The 24,226-nt window shown below is 49.9% G+C and overlaps 9 protein-coding genes across 9 annotated transcripts; 4 read left to right on the top strand and 5 right to left on the bottom strand.

Annotated features, from left to right (window-relative positions):
* Nucleotides 1-249: 249 nt before the first annotated feature.
* Nucleotides 250-6,362, bottom strand: N7455_012499 (putative filament-forming protein (Tpr/p270); the record flags this gene model as incomplete). The annotated part of the gene is made up of 2 exons (XM_040952647.2): nt 250-6,017; nt 6,071-6,362. 2 exons carry the CDS (start codon nt 6,360-6,362, stop codon nt 250-252), a joined length of 6,060 nt encoding a protein of 2,019 aa, XP_040816920.2.
* A 561-nt stretch (nt 6,363-6,923) lies between these two features.
* N7455_012498 (transcription factor TFIIE subunit TFA2) lies at nt 6,924-7,805 on the top strand (the record flags this gene model as incomplete). Its single annotated transcript, XM_040952804.2, has 1 exon — nt 6,924-7,805. One exon carries the CDS (start codon nt 6,924-6,926, stop codon nt 7,803-7,805), a length of 882 nt encoding a protein of 293 aa, XP_040816721.1.
* Nucleotides 7,806-8,288: 483 nt separating this feature from the next.
* On the bottom strand, nt 8,289-9,234 carry N7455_012497 (3,4-dihydroxy-2-butanone-4-phosphate synthase RIB3; the record flags this gene model as incomplete). The annotated part of the gene is made up of 3 exons (XM_040952833.2): nt 8,289-8,808; nt 8,952-9,069; nt 9,171-9,234. 3 exons carry the CDS (start codon nt 9,232-9,234, stop codon nt 8,289-8,291), a joined length of 702 nt encoding a protein of 233 aa, XP_040816978.1.
* A 358-nt stretch (nt 9,235-9,592) lies between these two features.
* Nucleotides 9,593-11,818, bottom strand: N7455_012496 (uncharacterized protein). The gene is made up of 2 exons (XM_040952591.2): nt 11,699-11,818; nt 9,593-11,639 (listed from the first exon to the last, which is right to left on the bottom strand). The coding sequence occupies exons 1-2, from the start codon at nt 11,739-11,741 to the stop codon at nt 9,676-9,678; spliced, it is 2,007 nt and encodes a 668-aa protein (XP_040816863.2). The 5' UTR covers nt 11,742-11,818; the 3' UTR covers nt 9,593-9,675.
* A 1,700-nt stretch (nt 11,819-13,518) lies between these two features.
* N7455_012495 (uncharacterized protein) lies at nt 13,519-15,181 on the bottom strand (the record flags this gene model as incomplete). The annotated part of the gene is made up of 2 exons (XM_040952767.2): nt 13,519-15,037; nt 15,096-15,181. The coding sequence occupies 2 exons, from the start codon at nt 15,179-15,181 to the stop codon at nt 13,519-13,521; spliced, it is 1,605 nt and encodes a 534-aa protein (XP_040817025.1).
* Nucleotides 15,182-15,811: 630 nt separating this feature from the next.
* N7455_012494 (putative ubiquitin conjugating enzyme (UbcK)) lies at nt 15,812-17,023 on the top strand. Its single transcript, XM_040952857.2, has 3 exons — nt 15,812-16,105; nt 16,199-16,531; nt 16,586-17,023. Exons 1-3 carry the CDS (start codon nt 15,999-16,001, stop codon nt 16,686-16,688), a joined length of 543 nt encoding a protein of 180 aa, XP_040816957.1. The 5' UTR covers nt 15,812-15,998; the 3' UTR covers nt 16,689-17,023.
* A 536-nt stretch (nt 17,024-17,559) lies between these two features.
* N7455_012493 (SDR family oxidoreductase) lies at nt 17,560-18,243 on the top strand (the record flags this gene model as incomplete). The annotated part of the gene is made up of 1 exon (XM_040952527.2): nt 17,560-18,243. One exon carries the CDS (start codon nt 17,560-17,562, stop codon nt 18,241-18,243), a length of 684 nt encoding a protein of 227 aa, XP_040816799.2.
* A 1,728-nt stretch (nt 18,244-19,971) lies between these two features.
* On the bottom strand, nt 19,972-21,988 carry N7455_012492 (NupC/NupG family nucleoside CNT transporter; the record flags this gene model as incomplete). The annotated part of the gene is made up of 3 exons (XM_040952548.2): nt 19,972-20,253; nt 20,301-21,567; nt 21,660-21,988. 3 exons carry the CDS (start codon nt 21,986-21,988, stop codon nt 19,972-19,974), a joined length of 1,878 nt encoding a protein of 625 aa, XP_040816700.1.
* Nucleotides 21,989-22,360: 372 nt separating this feature from the next.
* On the top strand, nt 22,361-22,639 carry N7455_012491 (uncharacterized protein; the record flags this gene model as incomplete). Its single annotated transcript, XM_065606892.1, has 1 exon — nt 22,361-22,639. The coding sequence occupies one exon, from the start codon at nt 22,361-22,363 to the stop codon at nt 22,637-22,639; it is 279 nt and encodes a 92-aa protein (XP_065460058.1).
* Nucleotides 22,640-24,226: the final 1,587 nt, after the last annotated feature.

Genomic DNA, 24,226 nt, shown 5'->3' with positions numbered 1-24,226 from the left:
CTTGCAATTGAACTTTATCAATCGAGAGTAAGGAATAGCAACCCATAGGAACTCCACACATTCAATAGATACATACAAAACAAAAGAAATCAAACTGCTTTCTGCGTAGCAGGGTAAAACATGAAAAGCAATACGCCATATGGCATAAGCAGACGTAGAAACCCATTCATGAACGGGTCCACGCCGCATTTGTCAATGAAATCGAGAATACATTAATGGAATAGAAAAACATGAAACGACGATTGCTGCTTAAGAAGAGCCTCCGCCACGAGGCTGTGGGCCACCACCGCCTCTCTGTCTCTTTCCACCACTTCCACCCTCGGTGGTAGTGTCGGGGCCATCATCACGAGAGCGCTTGTTACCCCCCGGAATGAACTGACGGGCCGAAGCACTCAGGTTCCCACGGTTGGCAGTGGGGCTCTGAGCCTGGGCAACGTTATTTTGATTTTGGTTACCACCGCGACCTTGTCCACCACGACCGCCGCGACCTCGCTGAAGGCCTGGGCCGCGCTGGTTTTGGCTCTGACCGTGACCTTGCTGCTGTTGTTGGTCATGTTGCTGATGGCCGAATTGCTGGCCACCGCCACGTCCACCACGTCCGCCTCGTGCAATAGGAAGCCCTGATTGAAGAGCTCGCATCAGGCCAGGTGGGTTTCCAGCGGGAGGTTTGCTGGGGAGAGAAGAGGCTTGCTGGTTTTGATCGATTTGCTGAGTTTGGCCGAACGGATTTGCTGGCGCAGTGGGCTGTGCCTCACCTTGCTGGGGGGCAGCAGGTTGAGCAGGCGCAGCGGGAGGCGTGACTTGCTCCGTTGGCGCATTCGGGGCTGCTGCCACAGGGACAGAAGCAGGCGCAGGGGCCGGAGCAGGAACCGGGGCCGAGGGAGCTGTAACTGGGACTTGCGGTGCAGCTAAAGTTGGCGTGGGAGCAACAGGCTGGACTGGGGCGGCTACTGGTACGGGCGGCTTAGCAGCCGGAACCGGGACCGGTGCAGGGCGAGCAGTCTTTGCAATTTCCCATACTTCCACAACGGGCTTTTGAGGAGTTTCCGTGGCAGCCTTTGATACCAGATCAATCTTGGCATTCGCAGTTCGGAATCTGGTGTCAAGCATGCTGAGACGGGCAGCTGTTTTCTTTTCAACAAGTTCCACAGCTGAGCTGACCTTCTCCTTAATTTCATTCTCATGGGCCTTGATCAAGGCCTCCCTTTCCTCAGTCGATTTATGTTGTAGTCCAGCCAGTGCGGCTTCATTGGCACCGGAGGAGGCTTGGGCTTCTTGTTGGAGCTTTTGTTGCTCGCGCGCTACTCCACCACGAATGTTGTTGCGGACGATGGTGCGAATAGTCTCATGTTTCGCGACCAGCTCTCTTGCTTGGGCGTCTGTCAACTCGGGAATAGTAAATCCGGCAAGTTCAACCGTCTTTGACGGCGTTGCAGGGGTTGCATCCGGGGCCGCACCTGGTGTTCCAGGTATGGATTGTTCACCGGCGGACAGTTTCTCAATTTCTTGACGGTGAGCAGCCTTGACCTCGTTCAGCTTCGAGTTGTACATATCCTTAAGGCGGTCGGCACGTTCCGTGATCTTCGCATCTTGTTCGCTGGCCTGTGTCGCCAGAAGTCCATCCTTCTCGGCAAGAGCTGCCTCGAGTCGCTGGATCTTCTGTTCCAGGGCTTGTATCTTTTGAGCGTCACCAGGACCAGGGATTTCGACGGTCGCTGTTGGGAATTGTGAAGCCGGGGTAGCGTTGACGGGGGTTTCTTCTTCCGTAGCAGGAGCAGGAGCAGGGGTAGGAGCAGGAGCAGGTGACACATTGGCTGGCGCCTCTGCCACCTTAGTCTTCAGTGCCTCTAATTCGTTCTTTGTAGTCTGAAGTTCCGCTTGAATGACCTCTTTCTCCTGCAACGCCACATTGAGCTCATCTTGCTTGGCCTTAACACGTGCGCTAAGGTCCTTAGAGCGTGCCTTGAATTGCTCTGTGAGCTTGGATCGCAAATCGTGCGCGCGATCATCGGAATGCTGCTTGAGCTGCTCTGGGAACTCGGCGATTTGAGCCTGAAGTGACTCGATCTGGGTTTGGAGAGCTTCCCGCGCGGACACAGCCTCGGTCTTTTCGTTTTCGAGGCTCGTGAGCTTCTCCTTCAACTCTTGCATTTCAGTAGGATCGACACGGTCGTACTTTTGAAGGATGTTCTGAATACGCTGTTGGTATCGATCACGATCGGCCTGTAGAAGCTGCATTTCTCCATCCTTGGCTTCAATCTGGCTCTCCAACTCGTGGATCTTGGTCTTGAGGGGTTCGATCTCCTGGACTAGCTCATTCTCACGGGCGATCTTTTGATCACGCACGGCTTCGGTTTGTTTCAGTTGGTTTCTGAGAGTGGCGTTGCTTTCACGGAAAACGTTGAGCTCGTTGATAGTCTCCAACAGCTTGCTGTGATTCAACGCGTTGTGATCGCTGTCAGCCGCAGCACGGCGCTGCTGCTCAAGCTTGAGGCGAGTCTCATCAAGCTGTGACTGCGTGTAGTCGAGTTGTTGATTTAGTCGTTTGCTTTCCTGGGTGGAAAGGTGGTACTGGACCTCCACAATTTCCTTCTCACGCCGCAGGAACTTGATGACCTCCTGGAGGCCCTCGAGATTGGGGGCCCCCTGGTCGCCCTCCTGCTCATCATCCGAAACATTCATTCGGTCCTTCTGCAGGGACGAAATCTGGCTGGTGATATTCTCCAGCTGGGTGTGAAGCACAGAATTCTGGTGGAGAACCTCCTCCCGACGCTTCTGCAGTTCAGAGAGCTCACCCTCGTATGTGGCTCGCTGCTCCGCCCAGCTTTCCTCCTTCTGAGACAGGTCCGTTTTGTAGCCTTCGGATTGGGTTCGCAGCTCAGCGATGTCGAGCCTGAGCTGGTTACTCTCTGCACGAACAACCTGTAGATTCTTCGCTGCCTCGGCGTGCTTAACAAGCTCAGTTTCGTAGTTCTGTTGGGCATGCTTGGCGATTTCGGCCTGCGCATTCAGGTCCTCCTGATGATACTGTGTAGCCGTGACATGTCGTTCATTGTCGGCCTTGAGGCGAGTAATCTCCGACTCGAAGTTGGCCTTCTGCTCTTCCAGGCGACGCGTCGCCTCCGCTTGCTCTTCCCGGAGCTTGGTCATTTCAGTGTTTGAGGTGGACAGTTCAGCTGAGATCTCTTCAATGCGAGTTTCGAGGTCATGAATCTTAGCGTTCTTCTCCTCAACAAGACGATCGGTCTCTTCGCGGTATTGATCCTGTGTCTCCGTGGCGGACTCAAGACGTTCTTCACTAGCTTGGCTGATGGCCTGGTAATCCTCAGCCAACTGCTTGGCGTGTTCAAGTTCACCCTTGGCCAACTCCAGGTCGCGTTTGAGTTCGGAAACTTCAATTGAAAGTTCCTGCTCGCGTGAAAGGCCGCTTCCTTCGCCAGACTCCTGACCCTCGGTAGGTCCCACGGTGGTACCAGAAGATACGCTTGGTCTCGAGTTCAAGACTTGCAAACGCTCTTCGGCACTCTTCAGCTCAACCGCAAGCTCATCCACACGGGACTGTAGGTGGTCACGGGTGGTCTTGGCGGCAACTAGCTCTTCACGGACAGCGCTCAAGCTGGTGACCAAATCGTCAATTCGTTTTTGTGATGTCTCCTGCTCGTACTCTCGGCGCATGCTAGCCTTCTTGGATTCCTCCACTTCATCATTGAGCTTGCGCTTTGTTGATTGTAGTTCGGTTTCGAGCGATTCGACGCTGACTTGGAGTCGGCGTCGGCTTTCGGAATCCGTGTGCTCACGCTCGTTGAGGATGGTTTGAAGGTTTGCGTTCAAGGAGTCCAGACGACTGCGCTCATTCCGCAAATTCTCGGTATCATCAATGAGCCTCTTCTCGATATTCTTCCAAAGATCCTTCTCGGCCTTCAGGTTGGCGTTTTCTCTCTGAAGGCTCTCAACAAGACCCTTAGCCTCCACGAGGTCCTCAGCAGCCTGCTGAGTGCGGAGATCTTGTCGGTTTGCATTCTCAAAGAGAGCAGAATAACGCTTCTGGATCTCCGTGTTCTCGTTTTTGAGCATATTGAAGTTACTCTGCAAAAGCTCCGCGCGTTGGGAAGCAGCAGCAAGCTGGCTGCTTGACCGACTGACGTCAGACATAAGCTCACTGTTCTTACGCGATAGCTCATTGACCTGTTGGCGCAGTGCTTTGTGGTCTGTCGTGGTTTCTTCACGGAAAGTATCGAAATGGGCTTGGACCTTGCGGAGCAACTCAGCGTAGTCGGGTCCTGAGGTATCCATAGCTCCCTGAGGAGCAGCACCAAGAGGCATTGACTGCGAGAAGACAGACTGTTCGTCAACGGTTGGCTTTCGGTGCATGAGCATACTGCGGAATGTGTCGCGCTCCTTAACGTAACTCTGCATCTGTGCGCTGAGGTTCGCAATTTCATCGCGGTTTGTCTGCGCGCGGATCCGCAGCTCCTTCAACTCGTCGAGCTCTGCCCGTCGAGTAGCTTCCTTGGCTTGCGCCTCTTCACCCTCCTGCTTGTCACCAAGTTCTCTCAACATACGTCGGAGAGTGTGGTTCTGATCCTGGAGTTCGTGAAGATCCTTGAAAGTTGTGAGGTGCTTGCTGATAAAGCGGCCAGTTTCATTGAGATCCTTCGCCGACTCTTCGACTTCACCCCGTGCGATCTTCTCGAGCTCCTCGCGGTCGTATTCTTCGCCATGTTTTGCGACAGCAACCTCTAGTACGAGAACCTTGACTTCGGCGCTCAGATCGCGAAGTTGCTGACGTAGGATGTCGCCCTCACGAGCCAAGCCCTCGACTTGACCTTGCCATTTCCTGGCTTCCTTGAGGGCGTTATCCCGCTCCTTTCCGGCCGCTTCAAGGAGAGTAGACATCTCCACAACAGCGTGGTCGAGGCGGGTTTGTTCTGCCCGTCCCTCCTCAATTTCAGGTCTGGTTGAATCAAGTTCAAGAACCATCTCATCAACGGTATTGCGGAGCTCCTGGCAGGTTCTCTGCTCAGCTGCAAGAGCGGTGCGCATTCTGTCGTACTCGGAGTACATCTGGGTGACATTCATACCACCCTTACCACGAGACGCGCGGGGTGAGAACGAGCCAGTAGGAGTGCCAGCACGCATGATGCTTGATCGCAGAGGTGTACTGGGTGCACCCCCATTGAGAGAGACAGCGGGGCTTGCCGATCTTCCTCTAGCAGGTTCAGACTCAAGCTGGGCAACAAGTGCCTCGAGCTCGCCAATTCGGCGCTCCGCAGCTCCCTTGTCGTTGGACTCCGTCTCAAGCTCCACACGGAGGCGCGAAATTTCCTGTGCTGCGTCATCCTTTGTCTTTTCGAGAGCAAGTTGGCATTCTTGCACCCGTTGCTTGGCCGTCTGGGCAGCAGATCCTTGTAGCTCGGCCAATCGGTTAGAGCTGTCGAGTTCGATGCGGAAGGATTCGGTTGCTTGGATGGCTTCCTCTTTCAATTGATGGATGCTAGCCAGAGAGGTTTCGTATCGCTGCTCTGTTTCGTCCAGGCGACTCTTGAGCGAGTTCTCACTTCGGCGAAGCGAGTCAATTGTCGAATTTGCCTCTTCATTCTCTCGCTGAAGCTCAGAGATCCGAGCACCTTTTTCTTTGCGGAACTTGATGTATTCAGCGGATTTCGTCTTGAGTTCGGTCTCGAACCATTCGTTGTTCTTTTTGGTGAGATCTAGTTCTTGTTGAAGGCTCTGTTCGCGGAAGCGGGCGCTGGCAGATGCCGCATTGGCACTTTGGAGACTCTGCTCCGCGGTGGAGAGTTCACGTCGTAATTCGATGGTCTTCTTGTGTTGAAGCGAGAGCTCCTCGGCTAATTTGTCATAGGCCGCAGATTTCGATTCGAGCAAGCCTAGTGTGTCTCTGTTGGATGCCTCCAGAGATGAAATACGCGCTTTCAAAGACGTGGTTTCGGATTCGTTAGACGTGGACGAGGATTTCAGTGTAGAGATCTCTGTCTCGAGTGAGGAACGGGTAGTTTCTATTCAATGTTAGAGGAGCTCGTCAGTAGAAACAAAAGATAGAGATATATACCAGCTTCATGCAGCTTTTTCCTCAAATCTGCGACTTCTGCGTGTCCCTTCTCCACGCTGACTTTCAGAACCTTGACCTTCGACTCATTGCTGCGCACGGAATTCTCAAGCTCTACCTCCAAGCGAAGCTTGTCGGACTTGAGCTCATCGAATTCATGAGCCTTTTGACTGATTGATTCTAAAAGTTGATTGACAAGCTCCACAGTTGGGGCTTGCTGGAGGGTCGTGAGCGTCGATTCGGGAAGCGCATAGTGAGACGATAGGTAGGATAGTTGAATGGCAGTTTCAGCCATGTTGTCGAACGAGCAACAGCACAGAGCTGTCGTGGCGGATAAATCAAGAAAAGCAAGTATGAGCGGCGCAAGCTAAAGCTGGGTCCTCGAGGACGGGCGCGCCGTGTACTGTTCACAGACAAGTACACACAGCGCTGACCGAGGGACCTCAGGTCATGACGATGTGAACGAAAGAAATGTGTGTCTTCTGAAGCGAGAAGACGAAGAATTGAATGAAATGGTAATTGAGAGAAATGGTGGTGAGGTGACTTCAAGGGCGTCTGAGATCCATTTCCGCGCTTTGGGTTGCTGAGCTTCGGCACGTGACATTCTTTGTCTGGCCTTCAATCTTTTAATAGCCACTCTCCTCGAAGCTTAACTGCTTGACTAGGCTGTCCTCATTATCTACACAACTCTTTTCGGGTGTGTGGTTTTCTATTCTTTCAGGCAATACTCACGATACACATGCCAAGCCTCGCTTGAATCCCCCAGCCCGATCAAGGTCAAATCAAGTGGTTGCCATCTCAGCTCTGTTCCATTCTTCTCTTGAGTCTCAGCGATCTCCGATCCTTCGTCGCAACCATGTCATACCTTCAGAATCAGCTCAAAAACTTCAACGCTAGTGTCGTGGAGTCGGCAAACCGCATGCCCACGCAGCGACGTGTGGTCAATAACCAACCGGTCTCTGCCAGCAGTTCCCAAGTCCCATCGTCCGCACCGACCCCGTCATCGTCTACCGATATCAAAAAGAAGCGCCATGACCCGGATATCGTCTACTCTCAGCCGGCCAATACAGGCACGGGCAAAGATATTATGACGCAAGTGCTGTTTGCGATCGAGCACATGAAGAACAAGAACATTGCGCTCAAGTTCTCGGACATCATCTCGTACTTGTCACTCCAGCACCGTGCCCATGACCAGGGCTACGTGCAGGCCCTTCGGAGTATTCTTCAGATGCACGAGAAGGTTGAGTTTGATCCGAGCGGCGCGAACGGTGAGGGCACATTCAGGTTCCGCCCACCTCACAACATTCGAAACTCGGAGCAACTCCTGAAATATCTCCAAACCCAGACCACTGCGGCGGGTATGAGTGTTCGCGAACTCAGGGAGGGCTGGCCCACCGTCGAAGACGAGATCAATCAAATGGAGAAGGAGGGAAAACTGCTTGTGACTCGAAACAAGAAGGATGACCATCCCAAGATGGTGTGGCCTAACGACCCGTCCCTAATTGAACACTTCGACGATGAGTTCAAGCAGATTTGGGACAAGATCAAGGTCCCTGATGTGAATGTAGTGAAGGAAGAATTGGACAAGTTCGGTATCACACCTACCAACAAGAACAAGGTGCTTGGCCCACGCGTCATTGCGCCGTCTAAGAAGTCCAAGAAGCCACGCCGAAGTGGAAAGACCACCAACACGCATATGACGAGCATTCTCCGGGACTACTCGCATCTCAAACGGTAAGTGAGTTGTTCAAGGACGTCGCACCGGTCTCACTTTCCTCGTCGCCGCACCAGAAGTTGCTTCGATACAATTATTGCATTGCTTTGGCGTTTTAGGGGGAATACATGCGGCCTGATTGTCGCGGCATGGAAACTCGTTCATTATTTTTTACATTTGCTTCGACGGCATTGACATTTGTACACTACACGCAGAAAATGATAGATACCCAAATAATCAAATAATCACTTCCATTTTACCCTAGCTATGTATGTAGCGAATGTTCCCTCGTGTATTCATTCATATAGCCAGTGAATCTACCTTCTGTCTACAGTCACACTCGCACGCACCGAAAACACAAGTCTATCCATATTTGCATCAATTCATCTAAAAAAAGGTATCCAAGAGAAGGCGTAGTGATGTACAAAGTACCCCAAAGCACACAACCCAACAAAAGCGATCCGAACATATGCACAACCACCCATAGATCAAATACAAGTCCACCGCTCAATGACTCCCATTCGCAGCACCAGTACCCTCAACACGATCCAAATAAAGCACCAAATCCTCAATAGTGCAGACCTTAATACCCCACTTCTTTCCGAATCGCAAACACCCATCCCGACGCATCATACCATTATTCCCCCCAATCTCCGCAACGCCCTCAACAATCTCCCCATCCTCAACAAGCTCGGCAATAACACCAGCCGGTGCCTTTCCAGCAAGCTTACAGAAATCGACCGCAGCCTCGGTGTGACCGGTTCGCTCGCGCACGCCGCCAGGACGCGCCTGCAAAGGGATGATATGGCCGGGCCGGCGGAAGGAGTCGATCTGCGCTGTGGGTGAGGCGAGAGTGCGACATGTCAGTGCGCGGTCCTCGGCGGATATTCCCGTCGTCACGGAGTCGTCGCTTGAGTCGATTGTGACTGTGTAGGCCGTGCACTTCGGGTCGGCGTTCTCGGTTACCATTTGGGGGAGCGCGAGGCGGGTGGCGAGATCCGGGGTGATCGGGGCGCATATTAAACCGCTGTGTTTTGGAATTGTTAGCCAGTTTTTCTGAGATGAGGTTTGAGATTGGCGCATTGTCTTCGTGGGTGTGCGTGTGCTATCACGGGGAGGGACCTTTGTAGTCGGTCCCCCGCCGCTGTCTTGGTTGGGTGGTGCTCTTACCTCGTATAGCGCACCAGGAAGGCCATTTGGGCGGCTGTGATGGACTCAGCAGCGATAATTAGGTCGCCTTCATTCTCGCGGTCTTGCGAATCGAGCACAATGATGAATTCGCCATTCTCTGTAGGTCTTCGTTAGTGGTTTGGTCGGAACGGAGGGCGCCGTGAGTAGCTGGATGCTCGTTTTGGTGGAGTCGATTCCCTGTGCAGGAGTATCACTTACTAAATGCTGCAATTGTATCCTCAATTGAGTCGAATTGGTGTGCGATTTCGGTGGGGGAAGGCATTTCGGTTTCTTTTTTGCCCCTCACTGAGGAACTTAGGGATGAGTCGTTGAAAGTGCGCGGGGGTGCAGGAGATATGGCGTGATAAAGAGGATGAAAAATTAATCAAGAGCAGGAATATCCGAATTGGCCTAGAACCAAGAAACAAGGGGAATATTAGCAATTCGAGTCACTGGCTGACAAGAACATTAGAAATGCCCGTGATCTCGGCGCGGGGGAGCCGAATTGCGGACCTGCCGATTGCTAAGCCTCGGACTGTTAGAAAAGGCAAGTCTTCCCCTCCGAGGTCCCCGAGGTCTAGGAATTTCGTCAATTCCACATTAAGTTCCAGATAGACAGCATAATCTATAGATTACTGCTCGGATATAGATATAAACTCATGTTTCCGACACTCCGACCCACTAGAACTGGGTATCCATATGCAATTGATGTATGAAAACTATATCAGCCAAGCCCTCGATTCCCCATCCAGCGGACCTCATCTGCCTGTCTCTCCAGCGCATGGCGCATATAATCCCCATATCTCTGCTCTCTCTCCCAATCATCTCGCCGTCTATGACGCATCTCTTCGCGCGTAGCTTCATCAACCTCCGCATGCATAAACACATCATCATCTCCATCGACTTCTTTCTCGTCAAGCTCCATTTCATAATCCGCGGGAATGGAAAACTTGAGACGACCAATGCGCTCTCCAGTCCAGATAAGTAACTCATCTCCAGTGAGATTCCCACCAGTGGGGAGAACCTTGCGGGCTACCTCGTTATTTCCCGGCGACTGTGAAGGCCAGAGCCCACGTGGCTGCCGGTCTTCTTCTGTCTGTGGGGTTGGCTGTTGGCTGCGACGACCGAATGGGATCTGAGGTTGGGAAGTATTGATATTCCACCGTCGCACTTCTGAACGACCATTTCGCTCGGTCCACTTGATGTTCCCCTCGGCGTCGGAAAAGACGATGCGGTTCCCGTGCGACCCCACCGAAAGTAATTTGGAACTGGCGGCGCTTTGACGGTTCTTGTACTCTGGGTTCAGGTTGGATGTCGTGTTGGAAGGGCTGTGGTCTTCTTCGGGTGCTGGTTTGAGATTATAGAGTTCCAGTGAGCCTCGTCCGTTATAGTCGCCGCATGCCACGACGGAATGTGACTCGGGGTAGGTGGAGTCTGAGAAGACGGGGAATCGAGGAGTTGGTACTGAGGCAAGACCACATAGTCGACCGCCGGAATGGACTGTGGTCTGTAGCCGAGGGAAGTAGCGGCGGTCATAGCATAGGATGCTGGGGAACCGTCCCGCAAGGAGAATCGTATTCACATGAGGAGCTGGTGGGTGCAGGATAGAAAGAGGGCCAGGTTGGAACAGTGGTGCATAATTGGCTCCTTTATCTGAGGGTCCTGGACTGCGTATGCGGGTAGGTGGCTGTCCATTGGATTGGAATTGGAACAACGGCGAATCAGAGTGTGTGTAAATGCCTAGTTTGCGGGCGTTCGGGTTGACTATCCGCTCGCATCGCGAGCTGATTGCCTCTTCTTCTTCAACAGCCGACAGCCTGGAGTCATAGATCTGCAGACTGAGTGTGGTGGCTAATGTCAAGGGCACTGAGTAATCCGTCTCCTGGGAGAGCGCGAAAATCGACCAGGGATAGCGCTGCTGCGAAATCACTTTTAACGTCTCCAGGTCAACTTCATTTAGAACATTCCCAACTGCCAGATAGGCTCTTTGTCGCAGAGAATCAACGCTCACTCCCTCGCCTAGATTTATAAACTCCAATGAAGTCTTCGAGGGAGAATGATCCCGACGACCTGACAGGTTGGTCATGAGAATTCCAGGCTCGCTGACTCCAAGGATCCTGCCTTTGCTTGCTTGGGAGTCAGCGGAGTGGGAATGATTCAGATCCCAGATGCAGACGCTGCCATCTTCAAGCGGGGCAACGATCTTGTTCTGTCTGGCTGAACTCCAGTCTTTGAGCAGCCCCATACCCTTAACCTCGTAAGACTGCCCTCTTTTTCCTTCCCCCTTGCGGACCGATGGCTGCTCGACCCATGATAAAGATATAGGCCCATGGCGAGCAATATATTCCGAATACCAGTACACATGCTCCCCCTCAGCCGACGAGTCCCATTCCGCTGTAGCCCTCGCCTTCTCACTCAGAGACAGTTCCCCGGTATCATCAGAGTCTGCGTTCGCCAGCGGGACAGAAGGTTGGATGATATCAAGCAGCGACTCCTGCCCTAGGGTTGACAATGAAACAGTCGCGTCGGCAATCACACTCTCCGAAGGTCTGGCGGCAGAGCGGGCAGCCTGCCGAGCAGCCCATGATTGCTCATAGCAGTGTAATCTCCATTGATTATTATCACGGGCGAGATCAAAGAACTTTTTCGATATGGATTGAAGTTGGACCTTTTCTCGCGGAGCGAGGTCTGGTTATCGCACTATCAGTTCTCGGTCGAAACGGGTGCGGGGAAGGTCCGGGGCTTACGGTCGATGATTTTAGACAGAATCTCTACCGGCAGCTTATCCATGGAGAGGGATCAACCGCATCGAGGGCAGTCTGAGGAGGGGATTTCAACCACGGGGATGTCGGTCTCTTGAACAAAATTCTAGACTCTTTTTTTTTGTCGGCTTTTCCCCCGCGATCTGCACTCCAGACCGTCACGTGGATTCAATTGGCATGGGATGAAGGGGCTAGATTTCAAATTGATCGAGGGTACATGTAAGTATAGAAATGGTGTTTTATTCATTGAGTGATGGGTTTGTGACGTTTGGAGGGGCACAACTGAGACAATCTCAGAGTGAACAGGCTCGGGAGGGGTTTCCGGTATAGGATCCACCGTATAGAATTCCTCTGGAGATAATAATAATATATTAATGAGAGAACATTCTGATATCTTCCATGGCACAGCCACTCCGGAACACGGGAACTGGACTAAAAATATATATCGGATTGCCTTATATGGACTCGTGAATATTGGATATTCAATATCACATGTTATACTCTTTGTTACAATTCGAACCATGTTCTCATAAAAACTGACATAAAAAACGAGATAAAAACATAAAAGCGAGCCATATTTTACTCTTAGAAGCTTTAGAAGCCCCATTGTTCCAAAAATCTCTGTAGATTGTTCGCACTCTCAACTTCGAACGCCTCCAGCTTCTCTGGCGTTCTCTTCTCCAAAAAGGTGTCTATAAACCAATAGGCCTCGTACAGGTCCTGAGAGAACCACCATATATCTGCTACATCTCCCGCTTTGTCGATCGTCGAGGGCTTTTTAACTCCTACGCCAGATAAAGCATTATCCCATGCTCGAGCAAGTTTCCACTTATCTTCGACCCCTTCCTCTAGGAATGAAAATCCCTGCAAGATATAGTTGCGCAGGGGATCAGTAGAATCTGAGCTTTCAGATAGTAGACCATCTAGATCCCAGAAAGAAAATAATTACTCGGAGATTGGGGCACCAATGTGAGCGAAGTCGAAGTCGAGAACCGCACTTAAGCGGTTAGTTGTGCGATCAAAGAGTAGGTTCGGCAGGCCTAGTAGGAAATGACTGATTAGAAACGATACTGTGTTGAATGTAGAAGACGCCTTAGCTAGACATACAGAAGTCTGCATGTATCAGAGTTGGTTGTTGCTCGGGAATTGTATCCAGAAGCTGGTCGAGGTCCCTGGTAAAGAAGTCTGATCGTTCCCGTAAACCACGTTATATCCCGCCAACCATTTAGATGAGCCAGGTTGGTGCGGGACAGGGATTATTCCAAGCCTATGGCAGCAAACAGAGAATGGTAAATTGCTAGAATCTGGGGCACAGCACGCTATTTCATATACAAGTCTAGATCCTTCCTTGGTGAACCCATTCGGATCACTCGGCATGGACCAAGGCTCGATCTTTACCCCAGTCGTTGTGCTATAACCTAAGAAGCCAATTGCATCCATGGGTGTAGGGAACAAAGCCATCACCGTATCACATATTTTAGATTACATTTGAAACCTTGGGGATTTAGAACTTCACGTGGTAATACTACACCTGGGCATATTCCCGCTATGTGAACTTTTTACACTGGCTGCGACACTAACACATAAAAAGGGGCAGACATTTATAGAAGCGTCTATTGCTGAAGCTATATGCATATTGGAAATAGAAACTATCTGAATGATATGAGGTGTTATTTTCCCACAGCCAAACTCCAATTTCCCCCACCATCAATCAGTCATGACTCGTACATTTGAAAATACATTATGTAGGCAGAAGCGTAAAAAAACTCAAGGTAGCAGTCCACAGAAGCAAAAAAGACACACCCCTACTCGTCCGGTCTAAAGACGGCATCTTTGCAGAGGATGGCCACCTTTTTAAAGAAACGTCGCCATTCAAGCGGATCACCTTTGATTTTGACGAATTCCACTTCGAATAACCCTTCTGAGACACATTCAATGAGCACCTTACCTTGGAGCGGACACATCCTGCCATCCTTGGCAATCACCCGAATCATGGCAGAAGTATCTCCAGCACCAACGGCAGGGACACTCGGAACTGGGACCCCCAGTCGGTGAAAGGCCTCACAGATGAGAGGCACGAGAAGTTTAAGTTCCCATGCAGAATAGAAACGCGTCATTGAACGCGAGGGGATAATATCCTGGAACTTTTGCGCGTTTTGGGTTCGACTCACAGGCACCGAGGGCTGCTGTGAGAACTGTGACATAGAAGGCTCATCCTCAAGATGACCTGCTATCGCTGCATCCTGAGAGGCAAATTTCTTCCCAAAGGGCTGGGTCGAAGAAAAGACATCGGCATTCTGGGGACTGTCCCAGTCCATCAACATGCCACCGCCCAACATCTCTGGCTGTGTCGAGGAGAACCCTGCGTTTGCACCACTGTCATCCCCATCCATGTCCATGGGGTCAAAGCTGCGACTCGACCCCTTCCCGGATTGGGAAAGAGGATCTTGGCTGAAATCGATATGAAGCGATTCAAACATCGAGGTGGCAAGATTAATCGGGTCTCTCAACTTGCCATCGGTGGAGAGGTATTTGTTCGCACGCGTGTACCAGGGATGCCTTCGGACATCCTCCAGCGAGAATCGCTTTTGGGGGTCCACTGTCAACATACCACGCAATAGTGACAATGTAGCAGGTGGTAATTTCTGCCAGAGCTCATCCGTAGTCCTCGCCTTCGTCGCAACATATTCGTGGTACTCAAAGCTATCGTCCGTCGGGCTATCCCATGGCGTGTTTCCGGCCAACAAGACGAAAAGCACGATACCACAAGACCAAATGTCGACTAGGTCCGGATGATACCCAGCTCCTTTGTTCTGACCACGGGTACTGCTGCTAATTACCTCGGGTGCAATATATGGTGGACTGCCACAGAATGTGGTGGAGAGTTTCCGCGTTCCCTTGTACTCGAACAGCGCCGCCAACCCGAAGTCGGCGATCTTGAGAATCCCGTGGCCGGTCAAAAGCATATTCTCGGGCTTGATATCGCGATGACCGACGCCCTTGGAGTGCATAAAGCTGACGGCACTGACGAGCTGCGAGAAATAGACATGGGCGATATCCTCGCCCACGCCCTCGTCAGCCTCGATCTTGTCGAAAAGATCTCCGCCTTCGGCCAACTCCATTGCGATCCAACGCCACACATCGTCCTCGCCCGTCTGATAGAAGCTGATAATATTCCCATGGCCCGAGACGTGTCTGTGTACCGTGACTTCCAGTTGTAATTGTCTTGCGCTGATCTTCCCATGTCGCGCGGCGTAGTCTTTGTGGATGTACTTGACGGCGAAGACGGGGTTCTCTGAGTCTAACGGGCAGGCTTTTTTGATGCTAAATGGATCAAAGCGCGTTAGATCTGGGTGTTCCATAGTATGGATCCTGTTCTTACCATGCATAGGCGCCTTGGCCGATAGTCTTGGACACGATGCGAAACGGCACATCGTTCGGAAGCGGGGCCAGCTGCGAATGCTGCATTTTGAGGAAGCTCACAGGGAGTTCGGTGAAGGCGAGTAAATGTAACAGGGATATATACGAAGCGACAGGAAGTGAATTAAGATTAAAAAGGCATAACGAGTGGGAAATAAGATAGGCTGAGATGTCGCGTCGAAGCAAGGGTAGCGAAACGCGGGACAAGACGCGGACCACTTTATCCTGATCGGGTAGTCTGTTGACAAAGGCACAATACAAAGTAGAGAGTGAGGGAGGGAATAACTTCACTCTATATAGTAGAGATAACTACTACTCTATAATAGATAGCAACTATACTACGGTCTAGTATTATACTACATATACTACATATGCTATTAATACCTTGAAACTGCAGACCCGCAGTTGATTTCGATCGCACTAACATTGCCAGATCGGCTATTTAATTATGCATAGCTACTCAGTACATGTATTTTGAATCAATTGTATTTGTTTTTATACTCAGTTTGACATGACTTTAATATCAATATTATATATTCGAGTATAAACAGAAATACATTTTCTTTGACGACACTGAATGGCCCCAGTCAATTGACCTAAGCGGGGTTCGCGTTGCCCGGGGCGTCTAAGGGCCGAGTAAACAAATCCTCTATTTTCCTCTTCTTTGTTCACTTCACACAATAATTCTCCTTCTCATTCATCCCTCATTTCTAAATATTCACAAGTTTCCTCGTGGGTCATTGTTACGGATCCGGCGTCATTCCAAACCCTCGTGCTACTGTTACCAGCATTCCACAACCGGGAATCCACAAATTTCACATTACTATTTCTTAAGAACCTCGATTGCCTCACCACCCGATCCACAATGGACTACAGCATGGAAGACACGCAGAACTCGGCGCCCGATGCGCAGCAAGCTAGCAAGCTGAACCCCTCGGGTCAAAAAAGCGACACCCAGAGCGTGACCAAACGGTTCGTACCCCCTCACCACCTACAAACAGGTCGACAATTCAGTTTGCTATTTGCGATTACATATAGCTAACTCGATATATTTTATCCATACAGCCTGCAAGCTGAGCTTATGCAACTCATGCTCTCTCCCTCGCCCGGCATCTCCGCCTTCCCGGACGCAGACGGAAACCTCCTCTCGTGGACAGCAACCATCACCGGTCCGACCGAGACTCCCTACGAGGGCCTCACCCTCAAACTCTCCTTCGCATTCCCCAACAACTACCCCTACTCTCCCCCAACAGTCCTCTTCAAGACTCCGATCTACCACCCCAACGTCGACTTCTCCGGCCGCATCTGCCTCGACATCCTCAAGGACAAGTGGAGCGCCGTCTACAACGTATCGAGTGTTTTGCTCAGCTTACAAAGTTTGCTGGGTGAGCCTAACAAGTACGGATCCCCTCAAATCCCCCATAACTTCCATCAACCCTAACATTGAACCAGTGCGAGCCCCTTGAACGCCCAGGCAGCCGAGCTTTGGGACTCGGACCAGGCGGAATTCAAGCGCCACGTCCTCGCCCGGCACCAAGATCTGGACGATGAATAGATTCTTGGATTGATACCTTTTTTATTTATTCTGCATCGGCGTCGGTTGGCCCTGTCGTCCACTTCCTGGACGGTGGGTTCGTGCTGCAAATGCATAACGGGCCTGGTTTGGGCCCGGGAGTTTCTGGTTTGCTTGGTCATGTCCTTTTTTATCTTTGTTCCTATTGTTACTATGTCACTAGTACCTCTGAGCCTCCGCATTCAGGTACAGGCGTGAGAAACTCTTGCCCTTGAGATCCTCGGGCGGTTCCCTCTCGTTTCATTTCTGGTTGTTGCTCCTAGGGCGGTAGATCTACTCATTGTTGGTGTCGTTGTAGATCAAATTGGTCTTGTACACTTTGCTTCTAAGATTGTATGGTACAGTCAATGCGTGTCTATTATCTATCCTCCGCATAAGTATAGAAGACTCAGCTGTCTAGACTTCAGCAACATAGTTCCGCAGCGGTATCGAGGTAGGTGAGTCCTGCATAGCATGTATCGATGGGAGTGTCCGACTGCTTCTGCAGCCGACTATTCTATGTTATAGGTGATATTCAATACTAACCCTTCTAATCTCATATCCGACTAATTCCCACGATTATCGGGTCGGGTTGCTATTTCCGAAATCACGACTAATTATGTAGATAGCCCGATTGTCGGGTCGGACTGCCATCTATTTCCGAAATCACGCAAGGACTAACAAATGGGAACAGCTTTACCTAGGTACTCTGTGGAAACTCCAGGGCTAGCTTAGCTTTCACATCCTCCATGCATCCTACGCTAATTAGAAGGTCGACACATATATATCATGTCCCCCGCTCCACAAAATAGAAGTTCATCTCTACCTTTCCAATCTATTATTCCCATTTCTCAATCTCCATCAGACCTGAATAATGACTTCACCTATAACACTCGTTATTGGAGCTTCCCGAGGCATCGGCCTCGAACTCGTGAAGCAAATCAGCCAAGACCCTTCCCAGCAGGTAATCGGCTCAGTGCGCAAGCCCACAGATCTCGGCAGTGCTCCAAACATCAAGTCAATCGTTCTAGACCAAGCAGACCGAAGTTCCGTAAAGGCCGCCGCAACCCAAGTCCCCGAACTTGACACCCTGATCATCAACGCCGCGATTGGCGATAACGAAAAGGTCCTCACGACCTCCGACGAACGTCTCGCGGAGTATTCCAACGTGAACGTGGGCGGTCCACTGCGAGTAGTTCAGGAATTTTTGCCGGCTCTACTAGCCCGGCAAACGCGAAGAATTATTGTGATTTCATCGCAATCCGGGTCCTTGGAGACCCAGATCAATGTGGTGGGTGGATTCAGTGGGCCTTACTCCATCTCTAAGGCCGCTGTGAATATGGTTGTTGTTCAGCTGCATAATGAGCTCCGCAATCAGAAATTCACTTTGCAGGCTATTCATCCTGGCTGGGTTGCGACGGATATGGGTGGTGTGACTGGACCCGGGGGGATGCCTATTCCGCAGTCGGTTGAGGGTGTTTTGAAACGTGTTAACGAGGCGAAACATGAAGACTCGCCTCGGTTTGTGTCCTGGGATGGGAGTGTCATGAAATGGTGAATGTGGACTTGACTGGGAGAGAGCTGAAGATCCGACGTATATATTTACTCACTTGATTTGTATATAATGAAATATTGGAGAGTCTCGAGGGTCTCTACATGAAATAATGGCTGGAAGTGAATATCCCATTGCATGTATTCTTTTCATCCTGCTTCCTTTCGGGTCTCTCTTTCCAAACCTTCTAGGTTTATTCTTAAGTACATAGACTTCTGCATAAGCATTCAACCCAAAACTCAAGCCTTTCTGGTTTGGGTCCGGATGAGGTTCCGAGGTTCGGGTTCAAGTGGGTCGTTCGGAAGCCTATTCTCAAGTTCCTAAGTACAGTGGGAATTCGATTAAGCATTATAAATACGCGCCACGCCCAGTATGATAGCTCTCGCCTTTATACACAAATCACTAGTATCACCAATTCAAGCTAAGTGAAAGAGTTGAAGAGAAAAGAGTATAAATTGACTGAAAAAGTGGTTCAACAAAAAAACGAAGCGGAAGCGAAAGGTGTTAATCGAAATTAGGAAGTATAGAAGAGCCAAAAAAACGTGGTATAGGTCTATAATTTTGTGTTTTAGTAGTAATTTGACGAATTAATTTATATATGATTTTTAATTAATTAATTGCCTATAGTATAGTACAGTAAATTGAGGCTGAATTCCGGGTCCGGGTTAGATATCCCGACCTAAACCCGGGTTGTGCGACAGACTAGTGAAGCATACAATTATATAGTGGCTTTAACGGTAAAGGACTTATAACCTGATAGAGATGATATAGTACAACTGTTGGGATGAATACCTGTATGCCTAATTCACAAGTTATATACTAATTAGGGCGCTAGCCTAGGTTTATACGTCCGGGTTAAATCGTTCAAACCCGAAGGCATATGCAACCCACGAGGCTCTTTCGCCAAATTTTTTATTCATTACGCCGCAATGGGTGATTGTACGGAACTCCTTTATCTGCTACAATAGAAGCAGGGGGCAGCAAAGGAGGACCGCGACCATAATAAGCGAACTTCTCTCTCCTGGGCTGCGGAATATGGGGCATTGCGTGTGATCGAAATTCTGCTGGAGAACGGGGCAAAAATTAATTCTATGGATGATATGTACTTGACACCATTGTCATGCCGGTTAGTATGAAAGAGGTAACGACTGTAGTATTGCTCTAATGACCCTGAAAAGATCTATTGATCTACCACGATAACGGTAGTATCACTCATAGCTATCCTACAGTAAGTAATAGAAGGATCTCTGCTTGGAGTTATCTAAATTTGTGCAAGGATAAATAAGCATGTTTCAAACTTACATGTAGTTATCAATACTCGTATCCTTTCTTGACCTCAGTGTTCGCGCCACTGTAGGTAAAAGGCTTATCTTACACATCGTGTGCTTTGCCTTTGCTCTCAGAGCAAGCTTTCTTGTAAGCTTCCACCGTGTTTTCAGCTATGATACATATAGCATTGTAATTCACGGCACTTCTGATGCCGCTTCGCAGACAGAGATTTATCTGAAGATGTGCACAGCTTAAGTGTTGCAATATTTAAAAAATCCGTTACGAGACTGTGCATGCCCCAGTCCTTCCCTCGTAGAAGTGAAGAAACAAATATACATATTTAAAATTGATTCTGCCGACAATTTTCAAGTCGACGTTATCAGGATTGGACAACTCCATAAATAAATACTTAAATAACCTTGCGAAATCAAACAGCCACCGCCCATATTAGGATTCAAGTAGTATCTAAGACGTACTGAAGTACTGCTTCTCATTGGTAATCAACATGCCGGCAACCGTCGCACTCGTGAAAGTACTAATGGCTCCAGTGACCATAGCGCTGAATGCGACGCGCGAGACGTCGTTGGACCGCCCGGGCGCGATCTGCGAAAGGACGCCGATTTGGTTACCGAGGGAGCCGATATTAGCGAATCCACAGAGCGCGTATGTAACTATGAGGCGAGAGCGGTCGGAGAGGTCCTTGTACTCGGCGGTGTTTTGGAGGGCATCATAGGCGACAAATTCGTTCTATGGCTGGTTAGAAGAGAAAATTATTATGTAGATAGGGAACTTACGGTAACAAGCTTGGTACCAATCAGCTTGCCAACCTTGAGCAGATCACCGTCACGGGAGACACCGAGCAGGAAGGCAATGGGGTAGCAGATGTATCCGACGATCAGCTCTAGGGTCAGTGGGGGGTCGTTGATGTTCAGGTATCGGCCCCACCAGGTGAGGAGGCCGTTGACTAGACCGATGAGAGCGATGATACACAGGAGGGTTGATGCAATCATGGCAGCAATCTTCAGACCGAGCCAGGTGCCGCTGGTGAATGCGTGGAGGGCATTGGCGGAGCGGTGCTCATCGTCATCGGGGACGACGACACGGCCTGCAGTGAGGGTTTCTTCCTCTTCGGGCCATCGTAACTTCGAGACTGCTAGCGAAGCGGGAATACTCATCACACAGGCGCTGACCATTGCCTGTGGGTTGACACCGATACTGATATAGGCGATCAGGACACTTCCGGCGATGGTAGCGAAGCCGGAACACATGACTTGGTGCAGCTCGGCCATGGTAAGGTGGGCGATGAAGGGACGGATCAGCATGGCTGATTCACCCTGGCCGATGAAGGGTGATGCGGCAGCGACAACGGCCTCAGCACCGGAAACGCGCATGCTCCAGAAGAAGAAGACGGCGAACTTGCCAATGAACCACTGGAGGATATTGTAGTAATACAAAAGCTGGACGAAGGCGACGAAGAAGATAATGGCGGAGATAACGCTGACGATGAAGAACGATCCAGGTGCAAAGCCATTGTCAAAGTAGTAGAAGTCCTTGCTGGTCAAGAAGATGACACCGTCGGCGGCAAAACCAAGCAGATCAGTGGCCAGGCCTGAGATGAAGTTGAAGATGTCGTATCCTGCAGTAGTGCGGAGCACGAACAGAGCAATAATGAATTGAGCCAGCATGCCGACAATGACAGTGTGCCAGACGATCTTCTTGCGGTTTCGAGATGTGAGCCATAGCCCGAAGATGAAAACAACCATTCCAAACAGACTGACTGCACGGTTGGCACGCGTGTTATCATGTGATTCTTCAGACACGAACGAGCCAATAATAATCACAACAATGCATAGCGCGGCAGCACTGGGCGTTCTCAGCTTTTCGGGAATCATGCGCACGAAAGGGGGTACGGTATGATCCCAGACCCAGTGCATGGGCTTGGATATGATACTAATGGGAACATAGAAGAAGATGATTCGTAGCGTGATGGCAAGATAGAGCAGGAATGGGATGAGCCATCCTATATCATGTCGATGTAGTATCAGGCCGGCAATCCACCAGCTAGAGAAGGGTGTGTAAGCCTCGAGTTGAGTCCAGGGCATACAGTACCACTGTAATCGCAGTAGAACCAAAGTAGTCCATAGTTCACTTACCCGGTAAACAGAAGCCAGACCACAGCATGGACCATATGTCTCCATTGTTTTCCCACGCGGCGATACCAGGTGCGCTTGGCTGGGAAATTTTCACCGGCTTCCTCGTCGTTGGAATTTTTGCTGCCGTGATCGAGAGGTGTTTGTTCAGGCACGATGCCTTTCTCAAATCCTGCATCCTTAGAATAGACCACTTCATCCTGGCGTCCCTCTTCGGCGAAGGCAGTATGGTGTTGATGAGCATGGTGATGTTGATTCTCCGGCTCCAGCACAGGGTCTACATGATGCACAACCTGCGATCCCGCAGGATCAGCTTCCTGGGTTTTATCCATCACGATTTCACCCTCACAGACTTGGACGCTGGGAAGGTACGAAAAGTACAGGCGCCCGTGACAAAATTTACAATTAAGAATGAAACCCGAAAATACCAAAATCCAGACAAATTCAGACCCGCTGAGATTTATTTCACCGAGGAAACTTGGACCTTTATAATAAACACGGACACACCTGGGCAGGATTAATTCGGAATCACCCGTTGGGATTTTTTTGGCCTCGAATCCTGTTGTGTTTTTTTTTTATCTAAAAAAAATTAATTTATTGCATATTATATTTGCTGGGGGATCAGAGATAAAGAACGCCTAAGGATTGGCACAGGGCACTAGCCATCGGACCTTCTTCCTTTCTCATCCTGTTTGGCTACAAGAATGCCAATGAATGGATTGACCGACGGTGTACAGCGGAGACGCCGTCTCGCCGAGAGCCAGCTACAGCCACATGTAACCACATTGACGGCAAAGCTGATAAGACAGGGTAACATTATCTTGCCACAACCATCCCTGCCGTCTCCACTGATTGGTGGTGTGGTTCAGGCTAACTTCTCTCAAGTCGAAAGTCTCTCCGCACCGGGTAGTTGTGGAGCAATATGGGTCGTGTGCTTAATTTCCCGAGGTCTTTCCGCCCAGCTCACTAGCTGGGATACTTGAGATTTCTCCAGTTTCTCTAGGGGTTCGTGATACCCGAGCGCTTAAGCAAGGGATTGGAGGCTGAATGTGAAAAGATATACGGAGTACTCCGTACTCATGTAAAACATACTATACACAACGTGTGTGATCGGCATTGTGGGTTATTCTCAAGTCCCACCGATGTCTGAATTTGCCTCATAAGTTTCGGTTTAGCGTTTTTTAAAAAAAAAACTGGAGACGGGTGCGAAAAGTTCGATAAGCAGTAAAGGTCCGAGAGACACACGTGTGGTCCTCAGAGATAATCTTCCAGCGAAAGATAGCGCTTCAGGAGACACACCTTAGCATTTCTTGGCGATAAAAAAACTTGTCATCTACTCCGTACTCCGTAGGATGAATTCTAAGACCTTCCAAGGGATGGATACAACATATTTAGGCCATTCTTTGATTGTTATCTCGTCGCTCGTGACCTCGGAAGCCCTCCGAGATTGACGAGCCGTGGGAACATGCAGATATTTACGTAATCGTATGGTTAGCCCGGGTGGACCCACCGAGCTAAGGTAGGATGCCAACCATGGAATGAATTTGGCATATCCACGGGTGGTCAGCTGCCGGCATAGATAACTCTATCCTCAGACAACCCACATACATGCAACGAGAAGACTACTCCGTGCCTAGGTAGGTATTTCTAGAGAGCTATCTAAGCCACCTGATCTAACCCCCGCGGCTAAGCCCCAGGCACTAGAACGTTGGATGCTCTTAAGGCTTTAAGGTTTGTCGGAAACTGACACTGACCAGTGATCAGTGGCTAAACAACTTAAATCCAGCCAGTCACCTAAAAATCAAAGACCCACTGATAATTTTGGTACTTGGGCATTTAGGTAAAAAAGCATCCTCTATATACAGGTCGAGTCTTGACAGACTTTCGCAGTTGCAGATACGCTCTCACCACTTAAAAAAAACATGTAGGATGCCTTGGCCAATTGATTTTCGTGTAGTTTGTCTTTCCCTACCTACATCGAAGAGTTACTACAGAAAATGGAGGAATATTTGGCAATATAATCAAAGCTCAAAATGCACTGACATGTCCCAGTACACTTCACTAATTGCCCTAGATCTGCTAGAGAAGACAGACAAAAAAAAATCAATATCTGGATGAACAATTGAACCTTGTAAGAAGCCTAACTGAGAGAGTAAACGAGATGCCTGGAGCAGGTGAGTAGACACAGAGATGTCATTCTCAACGAGCTCACAGATTGAACCTGCAAAAACTACCTAAGCGAATGTGTAAAACAAAATCCCGCCAATAGCAATAACACAGCCGGTCTACCAGCAGCCGGAAAGGCAAGACTGGTGTGTTGGAAAAATCATTGCTTCTCGATTCAAGACGAAGACTGAAAACAGCATCATTCTTTCTAGTGTACTGAGACAGAACGAGACTCCATGCTAGGGCCAACGCTGCCCTAGCCGAGTCAAGCTCCACTGCGCCACAGGCCAGATCAATGTTCTCTGCGGGAGCCAAGAGACAACACATTGAAGGGGATCAGGCGTCCGATAGAAATGAAGATGCAAATGAAACAAAACCGAAAAGAAACAAAGATAAAGAAATAA

The sequence above is a fragment of the Penicillium solitum genome, assembly GCF_028829755.1.
Source record: "Penicillium solitum strain IBT 25940 chromosome Unknown utg000009l_segment0_segment0, whole genome shotgun sequence".
NCBI classification, from domain to species: Eukaryota; Fungi; Ascomycota; class Eurotiomycetes; order Eurotiales; family Aspergillaceae; genus Penicillium; species Penicillium solitum.
The sequence above is the reverse complement of the archived record's forward strand: the minus strand, read 5'-3'. Positions and strand labels throughout refer to the sequence as shown.

Bases quoted from the DNA above. Each gene is read 5' to 3' on its own strand.
- N7455_012496 (XM_040952591.2), bottom strand. From the start codon at position 11,741: ATGGATAAGCTGCCGGTAGAGATTCTGTCTAAAATCATCGACC. The intron at 11,640-11,698 runs GTAAGCCCCGGA...TGCGATAACCAG, and splicing joins TCTGTCTAAAATCATCGACC to ACCTCGCTCCGCGAGAAAAG.
- N7455_012494 (XM_040952857.2), top strand. From the start codon at position 15,999: ATGGACTACAGCATGGAAGACACGCAGAACTCGGCGCCCGATGCGCAG. The intron at 16,106-16,198 runs GTTCGTACCCCC...TTATCCATACAG, and splicing joins ACCCAGAGCGTGACCAAACG to CCTGCAAGCTGAGCTTATGC. The intron at 16,532-16,585 runs GTACGGATCCCC...ACATTGAACCAG, and splicing joins TTGCTGGGTGAGCCTAACAA to TGCGAGCCCCTTGAACGCCC.